The 23,397-nt window shown below is 50.4% G+C and overlaps 1 protein-coding gene across 1 annotated transcript in view; it reads left to right on the forward strand.

Moving 5' to 3' along the window:
- DUSP29 (dual specificity phosphatase 29) overlaps positions 1-23,397 on the forward strand; it is a 39,717-nt gene that overhangs the window by 7,941 nt on the left and 8,379 nt on the right. The window contains exons 2-3 of the mRNA XM_084904896.1: positions 7,709-7,937; positions 20,368-20,588. Of these exons, the coding sequence (XP_084761022.1) occupies positions 7,741-7,937; positions 20,368-20,588 (418 nt within the window). The 5' untranslated portion in view covers positions 7,709-7,740. The remainder of the gene's footprint in view (positions 1-7,708; positions 7,938-20,367; positions 20,589-23,397) is intronic.

The following is a 23,397-nucleotide window of genomic DNA, read 5'->3' on the forward strand; positions in this document are numbered from 1 at the left end:
AGGTTGTGGGCAGTGTGTGTGTGTGTGTGTGGGAGGGGAGAGGGGTTGGGGCACGCAGCAGACTTCACAACGGTCCCGCTTGGAATGGAAGAAGCTGGGGTGTTGATCCACCAACTCCTGCCCCTCATTCCAATGACCTTTGGGAGTAACTCTCCCGAGGTTAGGCCTGACCAGTGCAAATGCCAGAAAATACCCTCGAGGAGGAGGATACAGTGGCTTGAGAGGGGAAGGGTACTGTCCATTTACATAGCGGTGATCTGAGCCCAGGACTGGGATAAGACAAGGATAGCATCTGCTGTAGCCCCTACATTTGAAAACCACATGGGCACGCACGAGGGGGCTCTCGCTCTGCAGCATGCCACAGTCCCCACTGCGCCCTGTCATCACTGACCTGAGGCCCACAGTCAGATGCTTGTTTGTTGGCTGTAGTCCTGAACACACAGCCCATTTCCCCCCTCTCCGTAAGCTGGCCGGCCCCTCAGGGGGGCGCCGGGTTTGGTACCCCAAAGGGTGTGGGGGGAGAGAGGGAAGAGAAGGGCTGATGTACATGAGCCAAGTAGCCGTCAACTCGGCGCTCGGTCTCCCGGGACCAAACCTTTAAATATGAAGCTGTAACAGCAACCTGGAGGCCTCTCTTGACAACCTGCCCGGCTCTCGTTATGACATTTAGCCCGTGATTGATATTGTGTGTCACTGAGACCTCGGCAGTTAATCTCCGGGTCGATTCTATGGAAACCAAACAGAGCCGATTTGTCTTCCCCTTCCACTCGGGCTGTGATCTGGGAAACAGACGCCCCTGGCCGCTCTGAGGGTCGGAGATTTGGGGGCCACGCGGAGAGGGATGCACACAGGCCGCCTTCAGGATTTGGAAAGATGACAGGTCTGTGGTTTCTGGCCGGCTCTGCGCTTTGTTCTCTTCCCCCATCAAATCTGCGCGCGGGAGGATAATAGATCCCAGAGCTCCTCGGCGTGCCAAGCTGCTCTGGGTAGACCGCACCACTTCCTCTTCTGTCTGGAAACCCAGCCGGGGCTTTCAGCACGGGGATGGGGATGGGGATGGGGGTGCAGGTGGGGGTGGAGATGGGGATGGGGATGGGGATGGGATGGGGTGGAGATGGGGATGGGGATGGGATGGGATGGGGATGGGGATGGGGATGGGGATGGGGATGGGGGTGGGGATGGGGGTGGGGATGGGGATGGGATGGGGATGGGGATGGGGGTGGGGATGGGGGTGGGGATGGGGATGGGATGGGGATGGATATGGGGTGGGGATGGGGATGGGATGGGGATGGGGATGGGGATGGGAATGGGATGGGGACGGGGATGGGGACGGGGATGGGGATGGGGATGGGGTGGGGATGGGGATGGAGATGGGGATGCGGATGGGATGGGGGTGGGGATGGGATGGGGATGGGGATGGGGATGGGGATGGGGATGGGGATGGGGATGGGATGGGGATGGGATGGGGTGGGAATGGGGATGGAGATGGGGATGCGGATGGGATGGGGATGGGGATGGGGATGGGGATGGGAATGGGGATGGGGATGGGGATGGGGATGGGGATGGGGATGGGGATGGGGATGGGATGGGGATGGGATGGGGATGGGAATGGGATGGGGTTGGGGATGGGGATGGGGATGGGATGGGGATGGGGATGGGATGGGGATGGGGATGGGATGGGGGTGGGATGGCTCTGTCCACGGCACGCTGGAGGCTGGAGGAGCAGCCTCTGTGAGGGGGAGGTCAGCTCCAGCGATCAAAGGAGGCAGCAGGGATTTCGGGACGTCTCCCCGAAATCACCTCTCTGAAGCCTCCCGGAGTGGCAAGCAGGGTTCCAAACAGCCTGCACCTCCAAACCTAGGTATATGGTACCCAGCTTCTCCTATTCACTTTGACTTAAGAAGAGTCAGTGCCATGGATGGGCTGTGCCACAGACATCCCAAAAGTAAGGGGCCTGTGGGCCTGACGCAAAGAGAGCAGTAACCCCGCTCTTAGAGACAGAGGTGTCTGCTGGTTCGGTCACAGAAGTGTCTGGCCATCCCATGAACAACTCCCTCGCTGGTGACTGGGAATGCCAGCCGGCCAGCCCCAGGTGGAGTTCAGGCCTGAGCCGCCGGCCACTATGGGGTCTGTCCATCGTGGGGTCTGCATTTTGCTCACCTTCACTCCTCCTCCACATGAGCCCAGAGGCTCAGCCCTGCCTCCTCAGCTCTGGCTGGGTCCCCAGCACAGGCCTCACGGGCCTTTATTCATTCACCCCGAGTCACTCACTCACTCATTCCATTCACTCACTAAGCCAGGTCCTCGTGCAACAGATACTTCCCGAGCACCTCCTCCATGTCAGACTCCGAGGCTCCTGAGATAAATACCATGAAGGAGCCATCTCCAAGGAGCCCAGGGTAAGATCCAGCCCTCACTCCTCCCAGCCCTGCTCCCTCATTGTGGTCTGAGGCCTGGCCTCCACTTCAGTGAGAAGATGGAAAACACACTGAGCATCCTTACGACCCTTCTCTTGACGAAACAGCTCTTTGACCCTTGAGCCACACTCTTAGGCAATTATTATCAAACTTCGCTGAGCATCAGACACACTTGGGAGTGTGTTAGAGTGCAGCCTCCTAGGCCCCCTCCCTCTGGTCAGGTTGCATGCCAGGGATCTGTATTTTTAGCAAGTGGATGATTCTGGGGGACGGCCTTTAGACCACACTTTGACAGACTCCAAAGAAGGGTCACCTCTGCTGCCCATTGCCCCCATCCCCTCACTCAGGATTTTGCAGGAGAAAGCCCCAGATCCTGGCCTCCCATCATCCCCAAAGACACACACTGCGAGCTCCCGATCCTTAAAATTCATCTGCTATAAACTTGGGTGAATCAAATTTCCCAGAGCAGTGGTTTCAGATCTTTCCTTTTATTTTTAAAACTTTTTAGAATGGAAAGTTCAAACACACATAAAGGAAAACACTAACTACCTTGCAGCCATGATCCAACCCAACCACCACCATTCCCGCCTCATCACACCCCCACCTACACCCTCCATCCACCCCACACTCAGCACATGATTCTATTTTTCCAACTACATTATTTTTGAAATAAATCTCAGACGTTATATTATTTCTGTGAATATTTCACTTGTACTTCTCAGACACGGCCCAGTGGTACAATTTAACTGTCCTCTGAATCTCCTACAAAACGCGTGTTAGATCTAGACTCTGAGGACGCTGGTGGAAAATTCAGGTTTTCCTTTGGTGAGACCACTTGCGTGGTGGTGGCGTATTCTTCCATCCGAAGGCCCATAAAGGCTGATCGTCTCTCCTTATGTTGCTGACAGTCACTGGTCACTGCCAACATCCGTTAGCTCATCAGATGTTGTAAAATGGTGCTTCCTGTCTTTTTTTATCATCTGGAATACTTTATAAAAGAGGCCCAGTAGTATAGTTTTTATCAGAAAGATACAATAAATAATGCTAGATTCTTTCCCTTTACTTTTCTGTCTTCAAAATAATGAGCTGTTCCCTAGCACCTTCCAACAGTGAAGAATTGTTTTGTGTATCAAATGTTTGATGCAGACCCAAGCCATTGGGCTCAATTAATATTGGACAAAGGAGGCAAGAGCATACAGTGGAGTAAAGACAGTATTTTCAATAAATGGTGTTAGGAAAACTGGTCAAGTACATACAAAGAGAGGAAGGAAGGAAGGAAGGAAGGAAGGAAGGAAGGAAGGAAGGAAGGAAGGAAGGAAGGAAGGAAGGACTAAAACACCAAACTTACACAAGAATAAACCCAAAATGGATAAAATAAATGTAAGTTGTGGCTGAAACCGGTTTGGCTCAGTGATAGAGCGTCGGTCTGAGGACTGAAAGGTTGGAGGTTCGATTCCGGTCAAGGGCATGTACATTGGTTGCGGGCACATCACCAGTAGGGCGTGTGCAAGAGGCAGCTGGTCGATGTTTCTCTCATCGACGTTTCTAGCTCTCTATCCCTCTCTCCTCCTCTCTGTAAAAAAATCAATAAAATATATATTTTTTAAAAATGTAAGTTGTGAAACTATAAAAATCTTAGAAGAAAACATAGACAGCAAAATCTAGACATCTTTCATAGCAAAATGTTTGTCAATACATCTTCTAGGGCAAAGGAAACTAAAGAAAAAATGAACAAATGGGAATACATCAAACTAAAAAGCTTCTGCACAGCAAAATAAACCATCAACAAAATAAAAAGGAAGCCCACTGGATGGGAGAACATAATTGCCAATGATACATCTGTGAAGGTTAAAGAAAAATAAGGAACTCATACAACTTAACAAAAGGAAGATAACCCAATTTAAAAAATGGGCAAAGCACCTAAATAGACACTTCTTCAAAGTGCATATACAGATGGCCAACAGACATATGAAAAAAATGCTTGAAGTCACTGATCATTAGAGAGATGCAAATTAAAACAATAATGAGGTATCAGCTTACATCTATCAGAATGGCTACCATCAACAAATCAACAAATGACAAGTGCTGGAGAGGATGTGGAGAATAGGGAACCCTCGTACACTGGTGGTGGGATTGCAGACTGGTGCAGCCATTATGGAAAATAGTATGGCGTTTCCTCAAAAAATTAAAATCAGAACTGCCATTTGACCCAGTGATCCTACTTCTAGGTATAAATCCTAAGAAACCTGAAACACTGATCAGAAAGAATGTATGCACTCCTATGTTCATAGCAGCACAATTTATAATAGCTAAAATCTGGAAACAGCCCAAGTGCCCATCATTATGTGAGTGGATAAAAAAGTGGTGGTACATTTACACTATGAAATATTTATGCAGCAGTAAAAAAGAAGAGTCTCTTACCCTTTGACACAGCATGGATGGACCTGGAGAGTATTAGGCTAAGTTAAATAAGCCAGTCAGAGAAAGACAAGTATCACATGATCTCACTCAGATGTGGAATCTAATGAAGAAAATAAACTGATGAACAAAATAGACCCAGAGACATAGAAGCATGGAACAGACTGACAAATCTCAGCGGGACAGTGGGGGAGGGTGGGCGGATGGGTGGTGGGGAGAAATTAACAGGGAATTTATATGCATATATGCATAGCCCATGGACACAGATGATAGTATGGTGAAGGCCTGGGGTGGGAGCATGCGGGATAGAGAGGGTTAATGGGGGAGGGGGGGAAGGGGACATCTGTAATGCTATCAACAATAAAGAAAAACTAAAAAAAATGAATGTTCGACGTGTTTCAATCCACTGCAGTTATTTTTTCATGTTCAAATTGTCCCATTTTTGACAAGTAAGAGCCTCTTCCGGTTGTGTTCTGAGTCCTTTTGACAGAGCCAGTGGTCTTTGAAGCTACCAACACTCTTTTTGCATTCTTCAAGCCCCTGACCTGCCCTCCTCACACTGAATTCTGCATTTATTTTTTTCTCAGAAGACTAAGATCATATGTTATACACATCCTCAATTTAGTTTTTCTCATCTGTAAAATGGAGTTAATAATAGCACCTACCTTATAGGGCTGTTAATTGACTTAAGATTAAATGACTTAATAATCATAAAGCACTTGGAATAGTGCCTCACAGAAAATAAATGCTAAATACACACACCACACACACACACACACACACACACACACACACACATACACACACACATATATAATGCAAATTAGGCCAGGATGCCGCAAAGGTCACGAGCAGCTCAGGAGGAGGGGCCTGGCATGGGCCCAGAGCCTGAGAGAACAACAGACAGGGTGGCCTGCACCCTGCCTTGGAGCCGGAGAGAACAATCCACAGTGGGGCTGAGACTGCTGATAGGGCTCCAGTCATCATCTGTAGGATCTAGACTGCAGGGAGGTGGAGGGCAAGTACAAGCAAAAGGGGTGTCTTTCTAGCTGCGGTCCGGGTCCTGAGCTGAGACACAAACCCACAGTGGGGCCGGGTTTGATTCTGATCAAGGGCATGTACCTAGGCTGCAGGCTCCTCCCTGTCCAGGGCCCAGGTCAGGGCTCATGCAGGAGGCAACCAATCTAAGTGTGCCTCTCACACTGATGTTTCTCTCCGTCTTTCCCTCTCTCTTTCACAAAAATCAGTGGGAAAATATCCTCATGTGATGCGAGGATGAAAAAAAGAAAGAAAGAAAGAAAGGAAGGAAGGAAGGAAGGAAGGAAGGAAGGAAGGAAGGAAGGAAGGAAGAAAGAAAGAAAGAAAGAAAGAAAGAAAGAAAGAAAGAAAGAAAGAAAGGTCATATCCTCTGAAAGAGACATCTTGAAAATGCCTAAAGAAAGCTGTCGTTTTTTCGTGGCGAAGGGGCTGGAGTCTGTTAATGGAAACACCTTGGTGGCTGCGGTGACCAGCAGTGGCAGCAGCAGCAGGGTGATGGGGGTGGCGCCTTCCTCTGATCAGCCCAGTTGCCTCCCGCAGAGGGAGGCCAGACTGCGGCTTAGGCCTGTTCCCCATGGGGAGTGGGTCTAAGCTGTCAGTAGGACATCCCCCAAAGGCTCCCAGACTGTGAGAAGGGGCAGGCAGGGCTGAGGGAACCCCCGTTCCCCCGTGCACGAATTTCATTCACAGGGCCTCTAATTTGTTAATAAATAACCTCCGTGTCTCTCAGCCACTCTGCCCTTTCCTCCTTCCCTCCAGCCTCAGAGCTTGAGGTTCCCTCCCCAGGCAGAGTGTAGACGCATCAGTCACTCAGCTCAGGGATCCACAGGAAATGCCTTTCCTTGGGGATGGGAACTCGCCTCCAGCATGCCACTCGCAGAGCCTGACAAGCTCTCTAAATACACGTTGCAACCTGCACCCCCAGCTTTCCAGCCAGGAACATCTCTCCTGACGCCCGGGTCAGTTAACACCCTGCCAGCGTCCCAGCGTAGGGGCTGCAAACATTGACTTCAACTGTCCCAACAAGTCGATGAACACTCACGCAGCCAAGGTTCCTTCCACCCCCAGGCTCCCGAAGCCCTGAGAATGTGCTTGGCTGCCCAGGCGACACAGGCTCGGGATTGACAGGTGTGCCCTATTCTCGGGCACTGGCTCCCTGCTGATGTTGAGCGCCACAGCCTGGAGTGCCAGGGAGCTTCTGGGACTTCCTATTTGAGTTCAAAATGGCCCAAGTCAGCAGATTCTGGTCAGATAAAGGAAAAAGGAGGCCCCAAAGAAGGGATAACGTCTTGCCGAAACCGGTTTGGCTCAGTGGTAGAGCGTCGGTCTGCAGACTGAAAGGTCCCAGGTTCGATTCCGGTCAAGGGCATGCACATTGGTTGCGGGCACATCCCCGGTAGGGGGTATGCAGGAGGCAGCTGGTCAATGTTTCTCTCTCATCGATGTTTCTGACACTCTATTCTTCTCCCTTCCTCTCTGTAAAAAATCAATAAAATATATTAAGAAAAAGAAGGGGTAATGTCTAAAAGGAAGCAGGCCAGGGGCTGGCTACCTGCAGGGATTGCTGTCCTGGGTCTGTTGCACCCACCTCAGCCTGGGGTGGAGGCTCCCAGCACACTTACCCTGGAGAGACTGGAATGTGTGATGTGTTGTTTAACTGCCACCGTGCCTGCCTTGTTCACCTTTGGGGCCTGGGAGGAGGAAGCAAAAGCACAGCAGGCCCGGGAAATATCTGCCAAATCTCAGCATCAGCTTATTCCCACCTCTTTCCCTAAAGCCCATTCCCTACCTCTGTCCCCTGCTAACCCCGGTCCTGACCTTCTCTCCTGACCCAGCTGCAGAAAGGAGAACATCCGTTGGCTCCAGAATGACATCCCGAGAACCAAGGGCGAGCCTCAAGAGTGCCTACTCATCTGCCAAGAGTCTGCCGCCGAACGCGGAGGAGGTGGAGGCCGAGGACTACTGTACCCCCGGAGCCTTCGAACTGGAGCGCCTCTTCTGGAAGGGCAGCCCCCAGTACACCCACGTCAACGAGGTCTGGCCCAAGCTCTACATCGGGGACGAGTAAGTGCCTGGCCGAGCCGAGGAGAAGCAGCAGGCCCTTCCCCAGGTCGCACCTCTTGCCACCTCCAGGCCATGGCATTTTGCTTTTTAGCTTGGTTGTTCTGTGACTCTAAGAGTGAGGGCTGGGTTTTTCTTCCTATTACAGAAAACTCAGAAAAGGGGCTTAAGCAAGATAGAGGTAGATTTTTAAAATATATATTTTTATTGATTTCAGAGAGGAAAGGGGAGGTATAGAGAGAGAGAAACATCAATGATGAGTGAGAATCATTAATCAGCTGCCTTCTGTATGCCCCACACTGGGGACTGAGCCCGCCACCTGAGCATGTGCCCTGAGTGGGAATCAAACCGTGACCCCCTGGTTCATAGGTCGATACTCAACTTCTGAGCCAGGCTGGCCAGGTGAGATAGAGGTTGATTTTGCTTTCACATGAGTGATTCACAGAGGAAGGCAAGCTGCGACTGGCATGGGTGTCCAGGGTCACTGGGACTCGGGCTCCTGCTGCACCATCCTGCGGGAGAGACTTTCCTCTTCAAGGTTGCTGCATGGGCTGAGACTGCTGATGGGGCTCCAGTCATCATCTGTAGGATCCAGACTGCAGGGAGGTGGAGGGCAAGTACAAGCAAAAGGGTGTCTTTCCAAACAGAAGTCCCACCCACCCAAGACCTCCCCTGCCCCTAGCTGCAAGAGAGGCTGGGAAATGTAGTCTCTTATTTTAGCTGGGTATAACACCCATAAGAGGCAGAACGTGTGGAGAAGCAAAAGGTAAGCCTAGCCAAGTTCATGTTGCTGTCCCTTTCTCTAGATTTTTATAGCCACCATTCCCCATTTTTTTTTTAAACAATTAGGAAGCTCCTACTGTATATAATCTGTATATATAAAAGGCTATATATACCGACCATTCTACCGTCCAGTAGGTATGATGCACACTGTCCACCAGGGGGCAGATGTTCAACGCAGGAGCTGCTGAGCTGCAGTGACTTGGCAGTGGCAGTTCTCGGGTGACGCACCCCGAAAGCAGAGAGAAGGGAGCCTGATTCGTCACGGGGCCACGTGATTCCACCTTTGGCCGTGGGTTATGTTGATGCTGGGGCAATGCCATCCCCGCATCTGGTTTACTGCACACTTGTGTTTGTGTTCCACACCCTCTACGACAGCAAATTTGCAGAGTGCCCTCTTGCACTCCGGGACCCCTCGGGGGATGTCAGAGAGCCAGTTCCAGCCCAATCCCCACCTGCTGGAAGGACCCCCATTCACTTCACAGGTGCTCTTTGTGCCGTGGCGCCGCCCCAGGTCCCGCCCCGCTGGCCACTTTCTAATTAATTTCCTTTCACTGTGCATGAATCCATGCACTGGGCCACTAGCATTAATAATCATGATGCCTACGATTTACTGAATACTTTGTGCCAGGCATTGTGCTGAGCATCTTGCATTTAATATCTCACTTTATTTTCACTACACTAAAGCCCAATGAAAGAGGTCATCTACTTAATACCATTTTAAAGATAAGGAAATTAAGGCTCAGAGCAGCTCATTAACTCACTCAAGGTCGACAGCCCTGCAGGCGACAGAGAACTGGGATTTGAATGTAGTTTTGCCCAATCCAGAAGCTTCCATCTTAAATCCTCCCTCAACCCCCAGGATTCTGGCTCATGCTCCATCTCTCCAAAGAGCAGATAGTGCAGGGCCTCTGCATGTGCAATTTACACACACACACACACACACACACACACACGTCATGCTGCTTAAAAAAGATAACCGTCTATTAAGGGAAATCCAGGGATATAATCCCTTGAGTTTTTTCCTAATATTTTTAAATTGAAAAAGTTACCAAAAAATGACATGCCCTTCTGTACTAAATTAAATTAAATGGAGGGTTATAAAAATAAACTGCATAATCGCCCTTTGTTTCTCTTAATTCTACCATGGAGTAATCAGTATTACATTTACTTGCATATGTCTACTACTTTATGTATACAACTGCAAACATAAGCAAACATATACACACATATAAAGGGTTTTTGTTTCTCTCAACATTTTTTAGGATAAAAAAGGAATCATATTATATAAACACTATTTTGCATTTTAATATTCCATAGTATAGTTGTACCACAATTTATCCAATCATTTCCCAGTCGTGAATATTAGGGGAACCTAAGTGAGAGGTATGTAGGGACTCTCTATACTGCTTTCTTGTTGTTGTTAGTTTGTTTGTTAATCTTTACCCAATGATACTTTTTCCATTGGTTTTTAGAGAAGCGAGTGCAAGGGAAGGAGGGTGGTGAGGAGGGAGAGACAGAGAGAGACATCAATATGAGAGAGACACATTGATTAGCTGCCTCCCACACGCACCCCATCTGGGCCAGGGATCAAACCAGCAACCCAGAAATGTGCTCTTGACTGGGAATTAAACCCATGACCTTTCAGTGCATGGGCCAATGCTCTAACCACTTCACGACACTGGCCAGACTGTTTTCTTTTCTCAAATAGCAGCTTTATTAAGGTTTAATTCACAGCCCATAACATTTTTTCACAGGGTGAAGATTAAACGAATGAAAACAAGTGAGGTGCTAGAGTAGCAGCTGGCACGTAGTAAATGCTCGCTAAGTGCCTGCATGATGGATCTGAGTAGGCATCACAGAAGAGGTCAGTTCCAGGCTTGGCTTTGGAAGCTGGGTAGCATTTTAACAGAATTCTAGGCAGGTGGGGCAGGATGAGAAGAGTCATAGAGGTAAAGAGAAATAAGGTAATTTATCTGGAATTTGGGGGATGGATATGGTAGAAAGGGCATTTTCAGACGACCTGGGATGAAGCCAAATTCTACGATAGTGTCGTCAGCTTGGACAGCTGGGCTGCAATAACAGGTGACCCCAACATCTCAGTGGCCCACCACAGTGATGGCTTGTGACTCACTCAGCTGTCCCATCCATGGAGGGCAGGTTCTAATCGTGCTGCGTGTCCACTTTACCCTGGGACTCAGGACCCAGGCGGAAGTCCACATTTCCACGGCCAAAGCAGATCCATGCCAAAGCCTCTCACCGATAGGGCAGAAAAGTATAACCTTCCCCCAGGGAGGGGCAGCAAATATTCCAAATGATAGCACACCATCTACCGCAGCCACAGCCTACTGCGGGGGGAGTGGCTTTGGGCAGGTCCCTTTGCCTTTGTGGGCCTATGTCCTCATCTCTAAAAATGGTTACTGAGCCTGGTGGTGTGGCTCAGTGGTTGAGTGTCCACCATGCATCAAGAAGTCACTGGCATGATTCCCGGTCAGGACACATGCCCGGCTTGTAGGCATGATCCCCAGTAGGGGGTGTGCAGGGTTAGGTTAACCAATTTTTTTATTCTTTAAAAAATTATTTTATTTTATTTTATTGATTTTTTTTTTTTTACAGAGAGGAAGAGAGAGGGATAGTTAGAAACATCGATGAGAGAGAAACATTGATCAGCTGCCTCCTGCACACCCCCCACTGGGGATGTGCCCACAACCAAGGTACATGCCCTTGACCGGAATTGAACCCGGGACCTTTCAGTCCGCAGGCCAACACTCTATCCACTGAGCCAAACCGGTTTCGGCAGGTTAACCAATTTTTAAAAAATGGTTACTGAGAAGAGTCTAAGAAATATGGACTATGAAAGCATTTTATAAATTATGAAGTACTAGACAGATGGAAAAATTTTTATTACTGTTCCTTAGTGAGAAAGAAATCTGGGGAGATAGGTCAGGCCAGCCTGTGGAAGGCTGAATGCCAGCCGGGGCGCTTTAGGCAGGAAGTTAAACTGAGCGTCTGAGCAGGACTGACGTGTTCTAGTCAAAGCCTCCTGTCTAGTGCCAGACAGGAGGCTTTGATGCAGTAAGATAGGCTTCCTCCTTCCACCAAGGAAATGTCCCTGCCCTTTCAGTTCAATCCAGCTCTGCCTAGCTGAGCCCCAAATGCGCATGCACAGGCTGGGCAAGTTCCAGGGTCAGTGTGTGACCTGTGTGCACAGCGTGGGGAGGAGCCAATGTCAGCACGACTGGTCTTGTCCGTCTCTGTCCAGGGCCCCTGCCAGATGCCCACTTAACAAGGTTAATGAGACTCCCAGATGCTTAGTGAGAGAGCAATGGATTCCACTGCCAAGGCTACCACACGGAGGTTACAACCCAGCTGAGGGCAGGCACGCGGCCTGTGCTCCTTGGTCTCTTCATAGGTGTTGTCTGAACCAGGGAAAAGCTCAGAGTTGGCTCCTCATGCACAAAGCCTCAGTTTCAGTTTGATATTTGCACGTAGGTTGAGTTCCTCTTTTCCCTAAAGCACCCAGGGTTTTTGAAAGCTGAGTGCCAAGCTCTGGAAGTTAGGGTGGTCAGGACCAGGAGGGAGGATGGACATCCCAGGGCAGCCAGAGCATCCGGCTGTTCCTGGAACCTAGACTAGTGATGCCTGGAAGCCACTGGCGATCAGACTTACTCCTACAAAGCAGCTCACTCTTTCCCCGTCCTCTCTCCTCAAGGACTTCTTTCTGGAGAGAGGCAGATGGCTGAGCATCTGCTCTGGAGCCACCATATCTGGGTCAAATACTGGTTTCCACGTGGCCTTGAGCAAGCCACTCAAGCTTTCTGAGCTTCAATTTCTTCCCCTGTAATACGTGTATTCCATGAGTTCATCCATTTGACATTTAGGGCAATGCCTGAGACACCCAATAACTACTATAGGTCAGGTACGTTCTGGTCACTTGAGTCACAGTGTGAGAGGAAGGTAAACGGTTACTATGCTTTGCCCCTAACAGTCCCTCTGCGCTAAGAACACCCCCTGGTGAAATTTTCCCCGTGAGATGCTATCATGAATCCAAGGCCGGGTCGGAAGGCAGGTCCCTCCTAATGAGCCTTTTCCAGCCTGTGCACCAACTCACTCCACAGACACTGTCTTGGCCTCCCAGGGACCCAGGTGACCTGAGGCCCAGGAGGCATTGCCCCATCAAAGCCCATTGGGCCTGTGAGTTTCAGAATTTCTAAAGCAGGTTCTCAATCCCAGCTTATTCCAAGGGGATTCAGCAAGTGGGGCGACTGGTGACTCCAAGTCCCCATTGCTCACCAGCTCCACCACCACAACCCAGTAAGGAGAGGCCTCAGACAGGAGGGGAAATGGTTGGAGTTCACTGTGCCAGTCAGGAGAGGGGAAGGGTTCAAGCCAGCCAGTCACCTTCTGGGTGTTCGTGTGGGAAGTCTATCTTCTCAAGCCACAGCTCCCCTCTCCCCTCACATTTCCTAAAACTTGGCGGGAGTCTGAATCTGCCACAAGTAAGAGCTGCAAGTCAGCATGGAGCAGAGCTAAAGCCATCAAGCAGGATTCAGGGCCCAGAGTTCAAACATCTTACTGTTCTGGGACTCAGTTTCTTTATTTGTAAAATAAAGGGCTGATTTCAAAGGTCCCTCCCAGCTCTAAGATAAGCTTCTTTAAGAAATGTCCTATTAAATAAATTAGGCTTTATTAGATTCAAGCACATACTTGTTTTATTACTTTTAAGCCATTTAAATTAGATTCAAATTAGGTTAACCAAGTGCTGCCCTCCAGAGATGCAGGGACCGGCGTCAATGATGAGATAAGAATAATTCATCACCTCTTATCAATCAGCAGTCCCTAAGTTGGTGCCTTCCGCAGTGCCTGAGTATGCTTGAAAGCACTAAATTTCTGTAATTTAAATATTCTCACTTTAATCTCATTGACATCTTTCATTTGCTTAGCAAAACCTTTTTTCTTTTTTTCCCCATAGTCAGCAGGAGGGAAAATATCCTGGCTACTGTCAAAGTGATTGCAAATTCTCAGGCAGAGCAGCCTCTGATAGCAAAGCCTGGCTGAAACAGGATAATTGAGCAATCTCTTCCCTCTCACCAGCACCAGGGCGCTGTTAGGCTGCTCTGCTGCTTGAATGGTGGGGGCCAAAAGTTGCTCCCCATTTTTCTTAAAACTCCAATTGCTGCTGCCAAGGTCTGGCTTTGAGGGTTATCAACATCTACAGCTGCCCCTGAGCTTGCTTTCCTGGTGTCTCTCTTGCTCTTCTTGCATTTCTGCTCCCAACCAGACTAACTCCCTCAAAAAACAGAGGCGTTTCCAGGGCTGGTTTGTCCCCGAGAAGGTCAGGAAGTGAAGTGAAGGCAAATCCATCAGCTGAGACAGTCCTCAGTCTGAGACAGGCCTCTCACTGGGATGCCAGGACAGCCATAGCCTCCCCCCAAAGAAGGAACTAATTCAGCCTCAAGACACCAAGCAGAGCTGAGATTTGACTTGCATCCAGGGTGGGCCATGGTTAGTATGGGGTGCAGCCAAAACACAGCCTAGATTGGCCACTTAATTTCCTGCATGTTACCCGGAAGAACTAGGAAACCTGGACTCTGAACCTCCAAATTCTGAAGGTGACTTAGGTGCGACTGGGCACCAGCCTCTGGCACAGTGAGTGGGGAGAGATTTCGAACAAGAGCTAAGAATGCCAAGGCCACCTGAAGTCTTAGTAAGAGCCCGTCACTCCTGAGAACGAAGGAAATAAGATCAATAAAAATCATGGCAAATGTTTACATTGTCAAGCGAATATATGACATCTTCATCACGGAAAGTTTACAAAACAGAGAGAGAAAAAAGAAGGCAATTAAAGTTTCCATTACCCATAATCTCATTACCCAGAGACAACCACGGATCATGTTTTGCTGTACATTTTCTATTGCTCTCCGCCCTTGAATTTATCTTTAACCTTTCCTAGACTTGACAACACTCTCTTAAGGAGAGTGCTGCCAGTGTATTCAATAATTCATTCTATTTAACACAAAGAGGAAACAGAGCTTTGGTTGTTTCCGTTCATGCGGCAGTTTAAGCTTACAAACACCGGCCAGGCCTGTACTCTCTGAGGGGCCTCAAAAGGGGCTTCAAAACTGAACAGCTTCATCATCAGCAGATAATAAGAGCACCCAAGAAACTAGAAAACCATTGACTCTCACTTCATATCTGACTGAGATAAAAAGCTAGAAATAGGCCTGGTGTATTAAAATCCATCCGCGAGGAACAGGTGTGGACAAGGAGAATGCCACCACAAGGTCACGTCCATGAAATGATGTGAGACCACAATAGCGTCACATGCATCAGAATAAGTAAGGTGCCAGATTGCAGGATACAGGCCATAAGTACACAGGAGTCCATAATTAGGTGCAAGAAACCAGGGGGCCTGCTCTAGCTGGTTTGGCTCAGTGGATAGAGCACCGGCCTGTGAACTGAAGGGTCCCGGGTTCGATTCCGGTCAAGGGCATGTGCTTGTGTTGTGGGCTCGATCCCCAGTAAAGGGCACGCAGGAGGCATCCAATCAATGATTCTCTCTCATCACTGATGTTTCTATCTCTCTCTCCCTCTCCCTTCCTCTCTGAAATCAATAACAATATAGGTAGTTTAAAAAAAGAAAAAAAGAAATCAGTGGGCCTTCACAGACATGAGGGTGGAGAGAACCGCCCGATCATTTGTGGGCTTTCTTCGATGCTCATAGCAGAATTCTGGCCACAAGGGACCAGCTGGTTTCTCCTGCCAGGAAGTTGTGGGAGGGCGTGAACAGCTCTCTGCACGAGAGCAAGCACCTGGGGAAAAGGGGCTTTCAGGCAGGTGCTGAGGTATGTAGGCTGGGAATCGGGGGTCTGAAAAGGTGGGATGACAGGAGCGCTGCCCAAGGAGATGGCCCCACGTAAAGTGCTCTTAAAGGGGGGGAGGTTGAAGCAAGCTTCCCAGAGGATCTCCAGAGGAGCTGGAGGGGGCTGGGCCAGGCTAAGGAAGGAGGGAGGGAGGGAAGTCTCTGACTGAGGCAATTGGGCTTTGCAAGAAGGAAGTCACTTCCTTGGCCCCTTCTCATCTGGTATCAGAATCCAGAGCGAGGCCAGGTTGACAGGGAGGGAAAGGTGCTACAGAGAAATGGGTCAAACACAACGTCACCAATGCACTGCCTGAGTCCTCAGGGCCAAAAGAAATGAAATGTCCAACCTCAGGGCCAAAAGAAATGAATGAAAACGAGGCACCATTTTGCTGGTGGTGTTTTGTCCTGTTTTTGAAATTATCAAATAGCAAAGGATAAAAATGGGAATCATTTCCGCAATCTTTCTAGAGGATAACTTAGTAGTGAGTATTACATGTATCAAAAGTGCTCATACCCATTGACCCAGCAACGCTATTTTAAAAAATCTCTTCTAAGGATCTAGTTAAGATGTGCTCAAAGAAATACAGCCACGCTGTTCATTCATAATGTGTTTCTTATACTACCCACCAAACCCCTTCCAGGATAGTGGTAGAGAGGGAGAAAAAGAGGGAGAGAGAAAGGGAGATGGAGAGGGAGAGGGAAGACCAAGTTCAAAATAGGGGCTTGGTGAGCGGGAATTGGGATTTACCGATAGAATGGAACAGCACAGAGCTACTGAGGCTCATAAGTTGACTTAGCAAGATGCTTACAATATATCACCATGCCAAAGGGGGTAAACTGTATATAGTTTTATACCCCTAGGCAAATCTCTATATAAAAGATACAAATCTATGCATAGAAAAACAACCGGAGGATAGTATATCAAACAGCAAATAATCTCCATCTCTGGGGGTTAGCAGTACAGGTGATCTGTGTGTGCGCACACGCACGAGGGGGTATGTTCTCCACATTCTGCATCCATCATGTATTATTTTCGTAAATAGATAACATTATTTTTTTAAGGGAACAGATTGCTTACATCTAGGAGTTTTCTTAAACAACCAGAAACAAAGGCTCTGGCGCCGTTTAGATTCTGGAAGTAAATGCTTAGGTCTGTTTCTCTTCTGAGCTTTTCTCCTCCAACAGAGGCACGTTTCTTAGTCTCTTTCCCACATCTCGTATCTGAGCAGGTGGCCTTAACACAAAACAAAACGAAACACAACACAATATAATGCAGACAGCACTCTCTCTCACCCCCTACCTCCACTCCCAGTAATTGCTGAGCGGGGCATCCTAGCCCACTGGGGATCTGCCGCCATCACAGCTGCTGTCTACTGACTCCCTCTGCTGATTTGTGGGTCTCCATTCTGCCATTGGAACCCTTCTGAACCCTTGATCGGACTCTAAGGGCACCCAGCTAGCGGGAAATCCCGAGGGTGTATGACACATGTGTCAAACACAAGGCCCGCGGGCCAAATCCAGCCCGCCAGGCCTTGCAATGTGGCCCGCACCGCGCTGTCATCACTGCACTCCGCTGTCAGTTTATGACATTGTCAGTTTATGACTGTTCAGTAAACCATTCGGCCCGCGATTTAGGCTGGATTTTAGATTTTGGCCCCTTCTCTGATTGAGTTCGACACCCCTAGTGTATGAGGACACCACCTCCCAGCCCAGGTAGCCGCAGAGCCCCCCAAAACCTGCCGTGGGCCTCGCACACCCACCAGGTCTCACCCTCCCGCGAACCCCTTTTCTCCCTCTTGGGCAGCGGGCAAAGCCAGGTCGGTGGGGTGAACGTGGAGATGTCACGCAGCGAGTCTTGCTGCATCTGTACCCAGACCCTCGACCCCCAAGGCAGCAAAGCGCAAAGAGCCATTTATTCCAACTGCCATTTGATTATATCGAAATGCAGCTGCTGAACCCGGGGAGAAGGGTCTTTACCGTGGATAGAAACTTCCTGTCAAGGACAGTTAATTTTAATTTTTCCACTGAGCTCAACCTCAAAGTGAGGCTGATTGCTACTCAGCAAGATGGACTGCATTAGCGGAGCCTTTAATTGAGCGCAGATCTATATCCCAAACGCATAATGTTTGCTGTATACATACTTCGAGACAAGAGGAAAAATGAAAAGCAGACCTTTGTGAGGAGAAATTGGAAGCAGAATGTGTTCCATAATCAGGATGGCAGCACAAAGGCCAGCTGGGGCGGGGTGTGTGTGTGTGTGTGTGTGTGTGTGTGTGTGTGTGTTGGGACTCGGTTGCAGCCCCCACCCCCTGCTCCTCAGTTCTAATGGGCTCTTGGCAAATGTCCCTAAAAGCTAATGCCTGTGTTTAGCTCCCTCTTTCCCAAACACTGAAGGCCATCACAGCTCCTCTCATGGCAAACAAAGGCGCCCAGGAAACCAGCGACGGAGGAGGGGCCGCAGCGAGGGGCCCGGGCATGTGTTTCTCCTGCAGGCTCCCCGCAGCCCAGGGTGCCGGTCCACGCTGGCCTCCATCATGGCCGTTTCTGTCCGCATCCTTGTACCAGTGACCTCCAGAGGAGTCCCCAGCTGGAGCATAAGGCCACTTTCGGCCTCTTACTCTCATGGTTCCAGACCCTCGTCACCTCTTCCCTGAGCTGTGGGACCGGTCTGTGTGTTACTGAGAGAGATGTCCTCCTAAAGCCGGTATGGGGGCCCCCTTCCCAAACACAATCAAAAGCTCCCCCTGACCCCCAAATACAGACCCCGGCAGCCGAGCGCCTCCATGACCCAATCCCACACTCCCTCTCCAAAAGTCCCCTCACATCCTATGCTCTGGCCGAACCAGACCCCTCCTCCCTGTCCCCATTCCCAGCCCATCAGCAAGTCTCCTGTGACAACAGCCTAGTCCAGTGGTCGGCAAACTCATCAGTCAACAATGCCAATTATCAACAGGACGAAGATTGAAATTTCTTTTGAGAGCCAAATTTTTTAAACTTAAACTTCTTCTAACGCCACTTCTTCAAAATAGACTCGCCCAAATGGCCGTGGTATTTTGTGGAAGGGCCACACTCAAGGGGCCAAAGAGCCGCATGTGGCTCGCGAGCCGCAGTTTGCAGACCATGGGCCTAGTCCAAGCCACCGTCCCCTGTTGGCTGTACAACTGTGACAGCCTCCAACAGAGGTCCGGCTTCTAATGGTTTGTCCCTCTCCAGTCCCTCTCCACATGTCAGTCAAAGGGATCTTTAAAAAGATAAACAATGCTCACCCCGTCTTTAAAATCCTCTGTGGCGTGTGTCATTCCATCACACTTAACATTAAATCCAAACTCTTCCTCCTGCGGCCTACAGGGCTGCCATGACCCAGCCTGCCTTGCCAAATTCCTTACACCACGACTTCCCTCATTACCACAGCCACACCGGCTTTCTGCCTGCTCTTAGCACTTGCAGTTCCCTCTACCTGGATGGAATACTTTTCCTCCAACTCTCCCCCCACCTGGCTCCTCCTCACCCCTCGGTCTTCGCTGGAAGAGGTCGGCCCTGACCACCTTATCCGGAGCAGGACCACAGTTGCTCTGTGCTGCTCTTCCTGCTCTCTGAAATCATCTTGTTTATTTCTTTGTTGTCAGTTTGTTCTCCCCAGTGGAGTCTAAGCTTTCAACGGGACCTTGACTGATCTGTCTGTCCATGGCTGCAGCATCAGTACCCAGGACAATGCCTAGCAATAATGGAATCTAAATCACTATTTGGGGATAAATGATTGAATACGAGAAATAATAAACATTTCCTGACAGGCCTTTATTACCTGCAGCTGCCATTCCTTACCCCGTGCTGTCTTCCCGGCCTGGCTTGCCCGGGGCCTCCCTCAGCCCCTCTGTGGCCAGAGATCGCCATTGGAAGGAAGGCGGGCTCAGAAGCCGCTTTCCCAGAGGGTCTGCCCTGAGCGCTCTCAGCGGAAGGAACCCCTGTGTCCCAGGCCCCGTGTTCCAAGGCCACCTGCTTCCGCGTGACTTTGCCCTGTGCCTGGGACGTCGCGCCTAGAAAGACAAAGCTGTAAACCAGAAAGTAACTTCGCGTGGGCCTCAGGAACGTGCCCAGACCAATTCAAACAGCAGGCGGCTCCAATGGCTCTCCTCGGAACACTGCTTTGCCCAACGAGGCAACGGTTCCTTATCAAAGCAAGGACTTCGCATGGCGTTCACCCATCCCGTGAGCGTCAATACCAAGAATTTTGCCCATTCCAACCACACGCTGCACTAAAAGACCTCTCTTAACCCATTCCTTCGAGCCCCAACCTCCAAAGCCTATAAACAGCCCAGGGTTCAGAGAAGAGGCCACTTTAAAGGGTCTCCCCAGGCTGTGCCAGGTGGCCTCTGCCCACACAGCTCTGCTTGATGAAGGGGGGCGGGGGGTGGGGTGTCTGGAGGCCCGTAGGGGGGGAGTTGGCTGCTGACAGTCCACTCCTGCGACCACCAGTGCCCACACCAAGCTCTTGTGTATTCGGTGAGTGGTGGAAGGATGAACGCACAAATGAATATTCCCCTCCCCTCCCCTCTCACCCCTTCTCTTCTCCAAGCACCCTAGCCAGAACCGAGAAATGGCACAGGGGCCCGAGGGGCCTGTGAGCGCAGGCTTTGGACTAAGGACGTCCTTCATTTCAATGACGAGGCCTCATTGTGGAAGCCAGAACCCCCTGCAGAGACCAGTGGGCTGCCTCCTAGCCGCCCCCTCCCGTCCCCCGCCCCAGTTCCAGGCTGGGGAACCCCCAGCCCACGCCTCTCTCTGCGCGCCCAGGGCCACGGCGCTGGACCGCTACTCGCTGCAGAAGGCGGGCTTCACGCACGTGCTGAACGCTGCCCACGGCCGCCGCAACGTGGACACGGGGCCCGACTACTACCGCGGCATGGACATCGAGTACCACGGCGTGGAGGCCGACGACGTGCCCACCTTCGACCTCAGCGTCTTCTTCCACTCGGCGGCCGCCTTCATCGACGCTGCGCTCCACTCCGATCACAGTAAGAGCCCCGCCCACCCATGGCCCCGCCCCACAGAAGGCCACGCCCACCAACGCCACGCCCTTACCGGAGGCCCCGCCCACCAACGGCTTTGCCCCGCCGGAGGCCCCGCCCCCGCCCCGCGGGAAGAGGGTTCTAAGCTCTCTGGTGTGCTCCCCTCTCGAGGCAGACCCTGCGGGGGTTGCATGGGGATGAGCCGGAGAAGTGTGAGCCCCCGGAGGCTGTAAGCCAGCTGGTGGAGTTCAGGCTTTGGTGGCATCAGCATTAGCATTGGCTTCGGGAGGGCTCAGAGGGGAGGTCTTTGGCCTTAAGGCATGGCAGCCACCCTGCAGAGGAGGGGGCCTCTGGGAACCCTCAAAGCTGGGATGCAATTGTGCCCGCGCCCAAACCCGACTAATAGTCAGAGGTTTTGATGCCAGAAAACCCCTCAGGCTGCTGACTTGAGTGGAAAATCTGTGGCAAGACTTCGAATTCTCCTGCCAACCAACCACAGCCTCCCTACCCCCTCACCCACCCGACCCTCCCCAAGTCCAGAAACACTCATTCTAATGACCACCTAGCCTTTATAAATGGCAAACTGTATCTGAGACAGAGCTTTGCACCTGTGGTGTCCGAGTTTCCCAGGGTTAATTTGAGTGCTAGTCCTTGCACTCAAAATGCAGTTTTAGCTGCCCTAATCCAGGGAAAGGCTGCCAGGCTATTTTGGGGAGAAGGGCACGCTTTCGGAATGCGTCTCGGGTAAGACAATATGCAGTTACTGCTGCAGGATGGCATTCCACAGAGGCCAGAGGGACTGTGCCTCCCCAATCTGTGTTCTGACTTTAGCCCCATGCGCCACAGCCCTTTATGGGGCCATCACATACTGTAGGGTATCCAGTGACAGTAGTCCCTTTTCTTCTGCAGTTTCACTTTCCCTAGTTGCAGTTACCTTCAGTCAACCACAGTCTGAAAACATTAAATGAAACATTCCAGAAATAAACTGTTCATAAGTTTTAAATTGCACGCCATTCTGAGTAGCGTAATGAAATCTCGCAGTGTCCTGATCCATCTCCTCAGGGATGTGAATCATCCCTTTGTTCAGCATACCCCCGCTGTACATGCTCCCTGCCCATTAGCCACTTAGTAGCCAGCTCCGTGATCAGATCGACTGTCTCCGTATCCCAGTGCTTGAGTTCAAGGACCCCTATGTTACTTAATGGCCCCAAAGTGCAAGAGTAGTGATGCTGGTAACTCAGATACACCAAAGAGAGACTGTAAGGGAAAAGGTGAACGTTCTTGAATGAATAGGAAAGGGAGGGGAAAAAATTGTATGCTGAGGTTGCTAAGATCCTACTGTAAAGGAATCTGCTATCCGTGAAATTGTGAAGAAGGAAAAAGAAATTAGTGCTACTGGTAGTTTTGCTGCCTCGCCTTAAATTGCAAAAATTAAGGCCACAGTGCATGACAAGGTTCGTTAAGATAGAAAAATCACTAAATGTATAGGTGGAAGACAGAACAGAAAATGTGTTCCGGTCGATGCAACCTGTTGCACCAGAAAGCATTGAGCCGTCACAACGATTTCAGCGAGGGTTCCCCTGAAATGAGGGACCCCCAGCCATTTACCGCAAGTAAGGGATGGATGCACAGACTGGGGAATGGGTTGGACTGGAAAACGATAACATGACTGGACAGGCTGCCTCTGCCAATGAGACGGCTGCCGCCACATTTCCGGCAGAGTTGAAGAAGTGGCTTAGGTTCAGTAACTACCTGTGGTTTCAGGCATCCCCTGGGGGGTGGGAACACGTCCTCCACGGAGAAGGGGGGGACCACTGCACTGAACGCCTTCTTAGCACAGTGGTTGGGATCACAAGGCTCGCTGCCTGACCAAACGGCCTGCTTCAGGGCCTTGCAGCCTGTGGCTGGGCCGGGGCCAGGCGTGCTGTCCTCCCAGACCTGGACGGCCGTCCCCAAGGTGGCCCTGGGCCCACAGCCAGCCACCGGCACCAGCCATGCGTCGTTATGTCGGTTCACAAGCAACGTCACGATGGAAACGGAAATCATTGGAGCTGAAGTGCTGGTATTCGGGGATGCTTCGTTTCAAAGTCGCTCTTTTATGGGTCTATTTATGGGCCCTCTTCTGTGCTGTGCACCTTCTGGGTTTCCAAGCAGGATCAAAAAACAATTGGACTCTGACGCATCACCACGAGGTAAAATTCGCCTCGGAATATTTGAAGTTAACTGAAAACATATTTGACATGAAACACACACACACACACACACACACACACACACACACACACCCCTACAGTACCACCACCCAATCCTTCAGTTTCACTTGCCGTGACTCTATCTTTGGCCTTCCCCTTCATGGCAGGTGGCTGGCAGGCTTTGGAGAAGACAGGGCTGGGTTCAGGTTCACGTCTTCGCAACAATGTGATTTCTCTGAGCCTTCGTTTCTGCGTCTGGCGATAAAAATATTTACCTTGAAAGATTATAATGAGGCTCAGCAGGAACCGACACAAAGCACTTAGCACAGAACCTGGTGCACAGCAGGCTCTCAGATGTGTTTGATAAAGAGAGGTCGTGCACCGTGAAGCACACAACCACACCAGCACATGCACATCATCATCATCATAAAGTTTCCAATCCCCCAAGAAAAAAGGACATTCCGACTTTGAACTAGCATGATATGCGCACACGACAGCTTGTGCTTGGTTCCTGGCACATGCGTGCGGAGTCTGCCCACACTGCGGAGTCAGGAAGGAATGGGACCCTCCAGTCCTGTGCAGGCCTGGGCAGATCACAGAGCTTCGACGTGGCGATGTCAGGC

The sequence above is a fragment of the Pipistrellus hanaki genome (genome assembly GCF_964339955.1).
Source record: "Pipistrellus hanaki genome assembly, chromosome: 14".
Lineage (NCBI taxonomy): Eukaryota > Metazoa > Chordata > Mammalia > Chiroptera > Vespertilionidae > Pipistrellus > Pipistrellus hanaki.